Here is a 12281-nt window from a genome sequence, read left to right on the forward strand (position 1 = left end):
GTAATGGCGGCCCGACAGCAGCCAACGGATCAGGTGGTGAAGGAGGCGGTGAAGTGACAAAGCGCCCTTTGAAGGATGTGATGCAAAGGGTGATTTAAAGATGTGATTGAACGGAAATACAGGCGTGTTGACGAAATCACCTTCCTAAGATTGAACAAATGTCAGGTAACAGGGCTAGGCAACACGGCCCACATCGGAGTGATCATTAAGATGCATAACTGTCGATCTCAAGAGCTCGGCGTTGATCAACATTTTGGTGCGGAAACCGCACGGCCAAAAAGATGGCCAATGTTCAGGGTTTTAGCTTCCATTGGCAGCAGATGGATGGTGCAGTCAGAAGAAGGATGGTGTCGCCAGACCGCTGCCAGCACCCATTACTACATTGGGGTGTTGTGGCGGTGACCGAAATTTGGGAATTAGTTGCCTTGCTTGCTGGCAGTCGACTTAGCGCAGCCGTGGCCGTCGTCCAGCCGTTGTCATTGTCACCGTTCAACGTAGGTTGTGCCTAACAATCTAGCGCTCTGTGGGTCAATTACATTGCCAGCTTGTATCAGTTAGTCGCATCGCGATACATTTTTTGTTCTCACTCTCTTGTCTTAATCTCGAGCGCGTGGTTCATCCAAGCTCAAGTCAAAGTTCAAGAGGCTATTCAAGCTACTTCTTAGCACAGATTTTTTGACGAATCGAGCTGGTTTCGTATCGTCAAACATGTCAGGTCCCTCTTACCAATTCAATACTCCTCGTCCACGTCCTCCACCACCTCTGCGCTTTCAGAAATCTCAAAATTCTTCATTGACAAATGCGCACTCAAATTCGCAAACACTCCTTTATGATCTTCCTCATTCGAATTCTGCAGTTTCGCCTCCTGGAAGTCCAGCTGCGAAACCTGGTGTAATACCGCCATCCTCTCCTTCATTTGGCGGCAGACCCAGAGGGCGCAGAAATGGTCGCCCTGGGCCAACGCCGCCCCCTACTTCTCGAAATCGATCGATCACTCCTCTTGGAGTCTCTCGCAGCGAGCTCGAGAAATTTGCCGAACTTTGTCGTGCATGGTATGTCTTTGTTCTCGAGCGATTGCCCTGTTAATCATATTTCATGTCACTAGGTACTTCAACCAAGATGAAGCGTCTGGGCGACTGGTTACCCAAACACTAGCAAATTTGCCTCCTGCTCAACGAGCACCATTTTCACGCCTCCAGGCATCCATTCGCTCTGCTTACCATGCGAGCGTCAATGCTCGTCGACACGCGGAATTTCAGGCACACATTAACGCAACTCAGCCTGGTGGTTCGTTGATGCCGCATTCTAGAGCGAATCCAGGCGGTCCAGTAGCTGCGAAAGAACGCTTCGACCGATTAGATAAATTTGTTAAGACCTGGTGCACCATGGGCATGCCTGGAACCAAACCGTTCTTTCAGGCTTTGTGGGCAATTTTGCGGCTCCAAGTTGTCCCAGAGCCCCTTGGCGGTGCGGGGGCGAACCGAATACGCTGGGAATTCGATGACGCTGTTTTCAAAGAGTCTGCGTAAGCATTCTAAGCATTCATTGGTGTCTAAATCCATAATACTTACCTTTCTCACACGGCATAGTGGGAAAGACTTCATGCTTGATGCTATCGATGTTCTCAAAGGAGTATGTTGTTGTTCGTTGATCGTTGATATGTACTCAACCGGCCGTTCAGGTGTTGGCTTTTGAAGAAGTTTCATCCTCAAAGCGCGACAGCAATTGCGGGTCTCACCAGCCACAGCCTGCGCACTTGCGCTCCCGCTCACAACCTTTGTCCGCTCACCGCGAGACGACTGGTTCGTATGCTTCACCAATCGCCATGACTACCCAGGTAAAACGCGCGAGAGCTACAAGCGACCCATTTTTAGATATGCCCGCCCTCTCACATTCCCTCCCATCTGCGTCTTCTCAATCCTCCGGCGCTACCATCCCTTCTTCTGACACTCCCGAAGATTGTCCCAGTTCCCTTACCCCACACGATCAACTTGGAGAAGACGAATTATTACCCCCGCTTCGATCAGAATTCGTCGCAGAAGATCCAGAGGATTACTTGCGCATCTGGACGTCTCTGGATCTTCCAAATCCCGAGTTGTTATCACTACTAACTGTATTTCCTTCATTCATCACCCGCTGCGCTCTGCCGCGTTTCACCGTACCTTTGAATGCTCGTACCGCCGACATCGAGGAGGGCGAGGAAGAGAGAGGAGAAGGCAAAGAAATTCACTTCGGCACCGGGTCGATGTGGATCAGTCCCAAGCCACGCAGCGATGGGTGGCGTGGAGACTGGTGGACGAGATTCGTCCTTTGGTGGCGAAGATTGTTCTGCTAAATATTGTGTTCTACACCACCACACATTGGACATATGTAACACTCCTTGTTTATCATTTTTGCATATACCAGCGTACACTTACCATTCACAGACACTATTTGGAATGGATACAGACTGTCAGATAAGTATATCATTATCCAATGAATTGCTATGCATATGTTTCCGATATACAATCATAGCATTTTAGACCTCCCACTGACGTGTCAACGAGTAGTTCAACCTGATACCGATTACATGAAGTCTCCCGGCACCGTCGATTCATTAATTTCGGGGTGATGGGATCATGTCTGCACGTAAACGCCGAGCATATCGTCAACATGCTCAGGCTCATTGAGCGCTGTTTTCGAGTAATGGCCCACAGGAACGATGCCGTTTCTAGTGACAGTTGAGTCTTCGAGCACTCGTTTCGGTGCTATTGAAATCCTCACGCGCGAACGTAAAGACAGGAGCTTTATGTATATACCGAAGTCGCGTCCCTTGGGGTCACTTCTTGCAAATTTCTTTGACATATTAATACTCAGACAGCCTGATTTGTGCGCCCCTCGGGCCAGAGCTGCAGCCTTGCCAATCTGTCAGAGCATGGGAGACTATCGACATCCAGTGTTCGATGTTCAAGATAGCGTACCTGTTGTCAAGCGTTTGCCATCTTAGATCCATAGAATATGGATGGACTTCGCTTGTGCATTTGAAGGACAGGAGAGGACAAGCTGTCACTCGGCGAGTTGATACATGTGGTTAAGCTGACCCAAACAATTGATATCAGACAATAGGTCCGCAGTCGCATCCTCCTAAACACACCCTTGTCAATGGGCCGAGCATCAACTCGCATATCTCTTATCAGAGCACCGGGACACAACCCCACAAGGTTCTTGCACCTTGACGTGACCTTCTAAGACGACATTTCGTGGCCTTCTCATCTCTGATCACATGGGAGATGCTCTTAATAATACTTCGACCTCGATATTCGTCCTTGCGGATCTGGGGATAGTTATATTTGCATTTAAATGTGAGTAATAGAGTTCTGGTCCAGCGGCAATAATCAAGGGTCTTCCACGTGAACTCCTACTAGAGATTACTGGACCCACAATGCTTCCCATGTCCCTTAGGCGCGTTCGGGGGTCAGACTGTCGCTTGCACAAAGATAGACAAATTTCCCTGTGCTCGGCTTTTGTCGGTGGCTTTCGGTGAGCCCGGGATGCAAGGATTGTGTCGAGCACGAGCGAGCCCCTTTACCGGAACTCCTTCTGTTCCTTTCGTCGGAGCTGTTGTACCCATCCGTATAGCACTTTGATGGGTTCTAGCTGGATCCAGAGCGTTGCGGTCAACTAAGCCCTCATGCTGTAGCACGACTCGCTCGGCAGCAACTGGACGCCCATTTATTTCCAGACACTATGCCTGAAAAGGCCCTCAAAAACTTTGAACATGGCTGCGGATTAATCTCGTACGCTACTGGCTCTCGTTTACTCTTTTTGCTTCCGATTTTATTTCGGTTCAAACGTGCCCCTCAAACGCAACTCTACCCGGAGCCCACCTGGCTGCGGCACATGTGCAAGACGGCAACGGATTCACACTGAAACGGATAATCTTGCGTACTAGCCATAGTCGCTACAAGCAGTTTGACTTGTCTTATTTCTGTCTAGTTCCTCCATACCGATGGGGGTTCTGCGAGAGGGAATCGTTGGCCCATTTTGCGGTTAATCCCTTTTTCCCTACTTCTTTGCGGCATGCGATGCTCCCGATAGAGTTCGGCGCCAACTAAGCAGTCGGTGTCGTACATGCCAGTGGAGTGTGTTTGTGCGGCGGCCTCGCTTTTCTTCTCAGATAACACGTCGATCGACTACTTTGTCCTTTCTTCATAATCGTGTACCTGGAGTTCTCGGAAATACACGTCAAAATCCGCTTCTTTCGTCGTCGTAGGCCCTCAAACTTTTCTCGCGCCTCCGGATAACATTTCTCTCCATGTGTCTCCGGAGAAGGTTTACAGCCCATCGCATGCTATGATAATGAAAAGGCCCTAAGTTTACGATTTATTGTGGCTATGATAGCGGTAACGAAAATCCTCCACATCGCGCGTGAGGAAAGAAGACTGCGCTAAAAGGCTACTACTTATTGCTTCTGGGATCTGAGCCAAACGGCAAGGAAGAATAATTCAATGCAAGGACAGACTATGATTCTAAGACCGTAGTCCTCCACAATGTTGAATAGTCTACCTCCAAAGGATTTACGGCAAGTAACTTGGTGCTCCATCCTACAAAAGCCTCAGATGAATGGCCACAATTGTTCCCAACGATCTGATCTGTTCGCACATGGCGCCAATATTAATGCCTCCATAGATTCCCCCCGTGAGATCGAGATGAAGCAACCGATAGTGAATTGGTGAGAACAAAGATGTGCCTTGACAAAAATATTGAAGGATAAATATGGAACTGGTTGATTGGGTCCGGTACACATTGTAGATTTCCTGGATCGTTATGTGAAATCGCCCTTGAACGTTAACTTTGCAGTAGAAACTCCTTACCTCCACACCACGTCAAAATAACCAAGAAAACAGCCATTCCAATAGAATCAAATCACATATTTGGAGGACGACGGGACTTGATAGCCGCAATTTCAATATCTTTGGCGCGGCTGCTGTTCTCAGACCTGGAAAGACATTGAGCGTGACAGGAAACGAATAGTAACGGGCAGAATTCCTACTGTAGCAACCTTTCCTGCAGATGCGCATTCGCGTGCGCCAACCGCGCATTCTCACTCTGAAGACCCGCATTCTCTGTTATCAAACGTGCATTTTCACTCTCCACTTCTGCCTTCGCAGCCTTTAGGTTCTCGAGGTACTTCGCCTTGAATTTATTGCTTTGATCCAGCGCGCTGAGCTTCTTCTCCATTTTGAGAATATATGACGGCGACTGTAAGGCGTCCAGTGCTTCTAGATACGAAGCAATGCTTTCGCCAGTAGTTTGGTGAATAATAAAGGGGTTAGAAGAGGTGCGTTCGAGAGTTTTAGAGGTACGCGCAGGGACGTCGGAGGCGCGTTCGAGGGTGCTGCTTCCGCTCTCAAGGGGGCCAGAAACGCGAGCATTCGCGCCTGAAGTCTATACAAAAATTCCAATAAGTCTCTCTGCAACAGCCGAATCCAGGCTAACCGTTTGCTCCCCGACGTTATTCTCCCGCTGCTTGCCTTTGTTCCTAGTCGGAGTTTGTGGGAAATCTGTTTGGAATATGCCCTGGCCAGAACTGTCGGCGCGGCGGCGTATTGTCTTAGGTGGAGTCAGTGGAAAAGGGATTTGGACACCGAATCGCTGCTCCACGGGTGTAATTCTAGGTTTCTTTGGTGTCCTGTGGTCTAGATTTCTAAGACTTTGGTCCGCGGTCCTAGAAGAACCACTTTGTTCTGGGTCATCTCCTGGCGATGTCCCTTCCCAATCTCCAATCGTCGAGGCCTGAGATGATTGGGAACCAAAAAGAAATGAGCGCGTATGGTCATTCATATCAGTTGCGTGTTGCTGGGGGCTGTTATGTTGTGGCGTTGAAGGGGCCTGAGGCTCCGATTCATTTAAGGCGTTCGCTATGTCTGCTATCCTCTTCCTGGGGATTTTCTGGGGTGTGCTCAATGCTCGAGCCGATTCGGCTCTCTGCCTTTGAGAAGGAGGCGGTCTCAACGCCGCAGGCGTAGTTGCAGGTACAGAGTGAGGTACAGGAATATTCTGTTGGGAAAAAATAGGGTCGTCTACCCAATCTGGGCAAATTCGTTTCAGCTACTTCTACATGCACTAGGAGAGATCCTCACAAAAAAATTTACACCTTTCACTCTGGATTGATCTCGAGCAAGTGTAGAACTCACTGAGCGGCGAATGTATGTCAAGTGCTGAAACTTAAAAACCATTTTGAACATACCGATTGGGGTTTAAAGATGTTTGACTAGTCCTTATTATTGCAGCTTCACCATGTGAGCAACGTACTATACCATTCGCATCCACAGGACTCGTCGGCCGCGAATGTGGTTGGCTGGAGGACATGATGGTTTCAGTTGAATTCGAACACCCCCTGTGCATTATTAATAATACATATCAGGTGACTCAATTTGAATTTTGATAAGGGCTTGGCTGCAACTCTCCTCAACTCGTGCTTGTCGCGTTGCGGGGCTTGTTCACTGTATCGGATAACGTTCACGATGGCGGCCGCGTCTCAAGGGAATCCTTCCTTGATCTCTGTTACGTCAAAATATGTCGCGCCGTCCGACCCATCATTGCCTGCCCTGGCCTTGCAAATCACCAGCCTTGTGGGCTCATACATGATTTGGGTTGGTGTTACGAATCAGCCACCAGAGTCTGTGCAGAATGCAGCCCGCTCTGGTGTGCTTTGCAGAGATTGGGCATGTGCTATGCCCGCACCACCCGGCCATGCAGTAAGTAAATGATGTTAATAGCCAATTATACACCAACAATAGCCTGAGCGAGTCTTGGAAGGGCTTTGGACCTGCAACTTCCCTGTTCCGATCATCAAGTTCTGATGTATCTTTTTCGATGGCGCAGCGTCTTGGTAAGTGGAACCCATTTTTTTCTGTTCCGTTCGGATTGCCGTGCCCGTTGCTGATTTATATTCGACTGATTCTAGCACGGAGGTTTCATCGACAGATATTCTTATCGGTTGATGTGCCTGCTACCCTTTTATCAACACCGCGGGGATCTCATCTGTTGTTTGATGCAGAGAAAGGCATAGTTACTACCCTCAACAGCCTTGGAGATGAACACGGCCCAGAGGTATCATAAATTCTGCCCTATCCAACCAATTTGCTGTGCAAAGCATGTGTGAGGGGGCATGTCATAATGTGGGTGGCGGATTCAATCTGGGTGCCGTATAATACAAATCATGTTGTCAAATGTCGTTGGTGAGTACTGATCTCGCCACGGAAGTAACCCCTGGCCACGTGTTGTACTGGGTCTAGAGGAGTGGATCGATCCACTTGGATAAAACTCGTGTTGGCACGAAGTTGGCACTGTAATAATTTTTTAAGAATGAAAAGCAAAATTGATTTGGGATCCGTTGTTGCGGCCTAAGATCGATTAGCCGACCCTTAACCCCTCACATAGTAGAACCGTGTGGCAACTTGGCGCTATTAGACTCATTTGTGGCCTGGGACTAACCATTTATTTCTTGTCCTTGCCGTACTTGCCGTTGACGACGACGACGAAACAACTAAACGGCCTACTATTATTTTCTGACTTGCAAGGAGAGCAGCGGCGCTAACTGTTTCCTCATTGACAGAGCATGTCGGAACCCGAACTTGCCTACATGACCAACACCAACGAAGACTTTGATCTCCCTCGCTGGCAAACTCACGCTCATCTGGAACCGTTGTCTTCATCTGCCCAGGCCGCTCAGTCTGCTGCTAGAGCATCTTATCTCTATCCTAGTGCACCGCCTCCACCACCACCGCAGTCTCTCACAACCGTCGGTCAGAGATTGCCGCCCTTACATCAATCTCCTGGCTCATCCAGGCAGTCTCGTCTAGCTCATATCCTTGACCACGATCAACCAACGGGCGTTACATCTTCATCTTTCCTTTCTACAGGTTTGAACCAGCTTTCGAGGAGTGCATCATTGGGTGGTGGTAGTGGAGCTGGTAACGGATCTTCCAGGGCTCGTCGTCACCATCAACCAGAAGATCTTGAGGGCGCTTTCAACCTTGACGCCCAAAACGTTCCTAGTTCGAGACACATGGCTGCAACACCAAATTCCCTCTACCCATCCAGCATTGCCTTCCACCAATCTCAACCAGGTCCCCCTCCCTCCAACAATAGCGCTTCTCCCACAGGTGTATCCAGCGAACCATATTCAGAAATGTATTATAATGGTTCCAGTGGGAACCTTCCAAAGCGAGCTCTTACACAGCATGATCCTACCCCCCGCTCTGGACGTTCACCAATGCGTACGGGTAACTCACTCCTGGATCCATATTCTCAACAAGCCCAGTACTCACCGTCTACCACCCCTTACCTCTACGCTTCATCATCTGATGCTCAGAGGCCCAACACTTCATCTGCCTATCATTCCCATGCCCGCAACGCCTCTCAAACCAAGGTTGAATCTTCGACGCCACCAATATCGTCCCCGTACACCCCGCAGAGTGCTGCGCAGGCTGCTTATGCTGCGTACGCGATGGACTCCTCCAGTCCCGCACCACACCAAAATCAGAGTCATCTATCCAGCCAAGCACCTATCAAAAGTTCCATCTCCACCCCAAATACCCCTCTCTCATTTACTCACCCGCAAAGTCCGGCCAATCAGTACTACCAAGACCAGCCCATGGTCGTTGATCAGCCGCATCGACGCCGAGCTTCTGGTTTCAGAAGAATCCGTGATACACGCGATCTCAGACCTTACGTAAATCCTCAGCCTTCGGGTAGACGAATGGATGCCAACGGGGTATTTTTATCGGTGCGTGTGGTTTCAATTTGATCGCGGTCGAGCTCTGACATCAAGTGACATAGCCATTGAGGCAATTGACTACCAACATCCTCGAGACGTATCATATCTGCAACCCGCAGTTCAGATATGAATCTGCGCACAATCCTCGGAGGGTGCTCACCAAGCCGAGTAAGCCGGCCCACAACGAAGGTTACGACAACGAGGATTACGATTATATTCTCTACGTCAATGATTGGCTGGGAAACGAGGATGGTCACAAGTGCGTCAATGTTACATGCCCTCAGCGGTATACTGAACTGTTCACAGTCGATATCTCATTCTGGATATTCTTGGTCAAGGAACCTTTGGTCAGGTGGTGAAATGTCAGAACATGAAGACCCACGAGATCGTGGCAGTAAAAGTGGTGAAAAATAAGCCTGCATACTTCAACCAGAGTATGATGGAAGTCACGATCCTGGAACTGGTGCGTTTCTCTACGAATAATGACGAACTGATGTTTACATTGGTCCCTGTAGCTCAACAGTTCGTGCGATCCACACGATGAGCATCATATATTGCGACTTCGTGACTCGTTCATTCATCGAAATCATTTATGCCTTGTATTTGAGCTCCTCTCATCTAACCTCTATGAGCTGATCAAGCAAAACCAATTCCAAGGACTGAGCACGCAACTTGTGAAAGTGTTTACTGCTCAGCTATTAGATGCTTTGACTGTGCTCAAGGATGCACGCTTGATCCACTGTGACCTGAAACCAGAAAACATCCTACTCAAATCGTAATTTCTCATTTCTTTTCCTACACATTCCCCATACTCAATACCTTTACCAGCCTCCAATCGCCCCAAATTAAGGTTATTGATTTTGGATCAGCGTGCCATGAACGACAGACGGTGTACACGTATATTCAGTCGCGATTTTATCGGTCGCCAGAAGTCATCCTCGGAATTCCTTACACATCTTCGATTGACATGTGGTCGTTGGGTTGCATTGCTGTGGAACTCTTCTTGGGGCTACCGCTCTTTCCTGGGACAAGCGAGTATAATCAGATTACCCGGATCGTCGAAATGCTTGGGTGCGTATCTCGTCTCACTGGTTGGGTTACCAACATCTATTGATACGCTAGTCTTTGATCACAGGATGCCTCCAACATACATGCTGGACATAGGAAAGCAGACGAAGCAGTTTTTTGACTCCTACGTAGATGTGTATGGCCAGAAGAAGTACCGCCTCAAAACCTTGGAGCAGTACTCCCGTGAGCACAACACCAAGGAACAGCCGGGGAAGCATTACTTCAAGGCGAACACGCTTCCAGAGATCGTCAACACTGCGCCGATGCCGACGTTCAAGTCATCGTCTCGGCAGGGGCACGAAGTGGAAAAAGGTAAGATTAAGTGTTCTCGGCATTTGCCTGACTCGTTCTCACGTGGTCTTTCAGAATTAAATAATCGAGCGTCGTTCATCGACTTCTGCCAGGGTCTACTCAACCTGAACCCTATAGAACGATGGTCACCCCAGCAGGCTAGGATGCACCCTTTTATCACCGGTGAAAAGTTCACTAAGCCTTTCCAAGTTCGTTATCTTGTCCACCGATCTTCTTGAAAATTTTTACTGACAGATGATTACAGCCCAATGGACACACCACTACCCAGATTACACAGTTGTCGTCCGCGTCAGGCAATGCAGACCCGAAGCGGCCGTACGGCGGTCTTGTTCCCCAGCAGCCGAAAGGCACCAGAGCATTCCAGGATGCGGCCTCATACAACCAGCAGCTTGCTCAACATCAAGCTTACACTGCGCAGGCGCAAGCCGCATCTCAGGCGGCCAACAATGTTTTCCGCAACCCGTACATCACGCAGCAGCAGCAGCCTGCTTCTCAGACACAGCAGCCTCAGCAGCAACCTCCTCCCCCGCCATTGTCCTACCAGCCACCACAGGATGCATCGGCCCCGTCGTCATTCCCGGCTCAACAGCCGCAGCAGCAGCAGCATACCTTCTCGTCGTCCCAGCCTGGACAGCTTAGTGGGCTCAACCCTTCTGGCGCTAGCTACTCTCAGGGGACAGGAATCAGCGTGACTGGGATGCTCAACCCCAACCCACCCGCTGCCTCACACTACCCCCCACCCCATGCGCGTGCACGGGCCAATACTATCAACCATAACGACATGATTCCTCCTGCGCTGGCGCGGCTGCAGCATATGAACCAAGATGTGATAGCCGGACGAAACGCACTGACACCTGTGCTCAACCGGGATGATGCTATGCGTGAATGGGAAAGGCGGCAAGCGGGAAAGCCGAGCGCGGCGCAGCCGTACCCCCAGCTCGAATATCTGCAACAACAGGCTGAGCTTGCTGCTGCAAACGGCATGTCCGGGTGGGGTGTATCCACCCGTTACCCGCCGCCCCCTTCCAAGCTATCGCACTCATACCAGCCCACGATTATAGTGGACGACGATCGAAGGGAGGCTGTCATGTCGAATGTCCGGACTGCTGCTCGCAGCGATACGGGCGCGAGCGGGTACAATCCCAACGCTATGGTGACTAGCCCGACGCAGGCGTATGCAGGGAACGCGGCTGGTACCGGCGCGCGGTACCCCGCAGCATTCCCTTCACAACAGCAGGCTCCGAATCCACCTTTCGACCCGCTGACTCAGCGGACAGATATCGGGGCGCTTTATGTTCCGATGCAACCCGAGCAATATCAGTCTTATGGTGGAGGTGGTGCGGCTCAGGGACCTGGTATGTCATCCTCAAGACAAGCTACTCAGACGTCGCAACCGGGTCCACAATCATTCTATGGGCCAAGTGTGGCTTCGGCCGTGCAAGCTCCGCCGCAGGCAGCTCAACGAAACCCGTTCAATGCGAGTGACGCATCGCAACAGCCAAAGGAGGCGAGAAGACTGAGCGGGATGGATATTTGGTCGCGATAAATGTTGGTTAATAATGTGATCCTCCTCTTCTTTCTGTGCAATGGCTTCCACTCAATTTCGACCGGTGCTAGTACGATGTGCTTCCAACCAATTTTTGTGTTTTTTTTCTCAGGCATTCTTGCAACTCTGCCCCATTTACCAAGACATCTTCTATGTGTTTCTGTCTCGCATTATCCAATATTCAGGGCATTTATCATTTTTTTGGCCACTGGTTTGGCAACGTTACGCAAAGCCTCCGATGGATGTGACATGCTACACTCCAGTACAACACGTACAGTTCGTCATATCCATCAAGGAACTCGAAATACGAAGCTTCTCAGTGGGGCCCGCTGATAACAAATTGAGTTTGCCACAGAAGGCAGCAGAAAATTTGGTATTCATGGACTATGCCGTGGTTTGGAAGGTTTTGATTGACGGTTCCTAGATCATGTCCCTCGCTACGCTATCGCTAGCAATATTAACGCTCTTTTGAAGTTTGAACCCTATACTAGTGTCACCTCCTGCTTCGGCAGCCGGATAAGTAAGTCCACCAAGTCCTCGGTGTTGTATGCGCTTACCATGTTTCTCCAGTGATGTGGATGCAGGTTATCT

The 12281-nt window shown here is 49.8% G+C and overlaps 5 protein-coding genes across 5 annotated transcripts; 4 read left to right on the forward strand and 1 right to left on the reverse strand.

Annotated features, from left to right (window-relative positions):
• Positions 1–609: 609 nt before the first annotated feature.
• On the forward strand, positions 610–2565 carry BJ212DRAFT_606471 (uncharacterized protein). The gene is made up of 4 exons (XM_041343641.1): positions 610–1052; positions 1106–1525; positions 1590–1632; positions 1682–2565. The coding sequence occupies exons 1-4, from the start codon at positions 709–711 to the stop codon at positions 2333–2335; spliced, it is 1461 nt and encodes a 486-aa protein (XP_041189214.1). The 5' UTR covers positions 610–708; the 3' UTR covers positions 2336–2565.
• Positions 2566–4905: 2340 nt separating this feature from the next.
• On the reverse strand, positions 4906–6351 carry BJ212DRAFT_1484506 (uncharacterized protein; the record flags this gene model as incomplete). Its single annotated transcript, XM_041340809.1, has 4 exons — positions 4906–4978; positions 5033–5427; positions 5479–6039; positions 6295–6351. 4 exons carry the CDS (start codon positions 6349–6351, stop codon positions 4906–4908), a joined length of 1086 nt encoding a protein of 361 aa, XP_041189215.1.
• Positions 6352–6437: 86 nt separating this feature from the next.
• BJ212DRAFT_1379787 (uncharacterized protein) lies at positions 6438–7374 on the forward strand. Its single transcript, XM_041336613.1, has 3 exons — positions 6438–6740; positions 6793–6874; positions 6950–7374. Exons 1-3 carry the CDS (start codon positions 6507–6509, stop codon positions 7102–7104), a joined length of 471 nt encoding a protein of 156 aa, XP_041189216.1. The 5' UTR covers positions 6438–6506; the 3' UTR covers positions 7105–7374.
• An 802-nt stretch (positions 7375–8176) lies between these two features.
• Positions 8177–8473, forward strand: BJ212DRAFT_1219013 (uncharacterized protein; the record flags this gene model as incomplete). Its single annotated transcript, XM_041329346.1, has 1 exon — positions 8177–8473. A coding segment is annotated over one exon (297 nt), but the record flags the coding sequence as incomplete, so codon positions are not given.
• A 168-nt stretch (positions 8474–8641) lies between these two features.
• Positions 8642–11690, forward strand: BJ212DRAFT_1279666 (kinase-like domain-containing protein; the record flags this gene model as incomplete). The annotated part of the gene is made up of 8 exons (XM_041331513.1): positions 8642–8773; positions 8827–9023; positions 9071–9227; positions 9280–9539; positions 9593–9835; positions 9900–10144; positions 10199–10332; positions 10389–11690. The coding sequence occupies 8 exons, from the start codon at positions 8642–8644 to the stop codon at positions 11688–11690; spliced, it is 2670 nt and encodes an 889-aa protein (XP_041189218.1).
• Between the last annotated feature and the right edge of the window lie 591 nt (positions 11691–12281).

Source organism: Suillus subaureus, assembly GCF_016647635.1.
Source record: "Suillus subaureus strain MN1 chromosome Unknown BJ212scaffold_34, whole genome shotgun sequence".
NCBI classification, from domain to species: Eukaryota; Fungi; Basidiomycota; class Agaricomycetes; order Boletales; family Suillaceae; genus Suillus; species Suillus subaureus.

Excerpts from the sequence above, each read along its gene's own strand:
- BJ212DRAFT_606471 (XM_041343641.1), top strand. The coding sequence starts at position 709 with ATGTCAGGTCCCTCTTACCAATTCAATACTCCTCGTCCACGTCCTCCA. Across the intron at positions 1,526-1,589 it reads GCTGTTTTCAAAGAGTCTGC|TGGGAAAGACTTCATGCTTG; the intron begins GTAAGCATTCTA and ends CACACGGCATAG. Across the intron at positions 1,633-1,681 it reads CTATCGATGTTCTCAAAGGA|GTGTTGGCTTTTGAAGAAGT; the intron begins GTATGTTGTTGT and ends CCGGCCGTTCAG.
- BJ212DRAFT_1379787 (XM_041336613.1), top strand. The coding sequence starts at position 6,507 with ATGGCGGCCGCGTCTCAAGGGAATCCTTCCTTGATCTCTGTTACGTCA. Across the intron at positions 6,741-6,792 it reads CCGCACCACCCGGCCATGCA|TCTTGGAAGGGCTTTGGACC; the intron begins GTAAGTAAATGA and ends AGCCTGAGCGAG. Across the intron at positions 6,875-6,949 it reads TTCGATGGCGCAGCGTCTTG|CACGGAGGTTTCATCGACAG; the intron begins GTAAGTGGAACC and ends GACTGATTCTAG.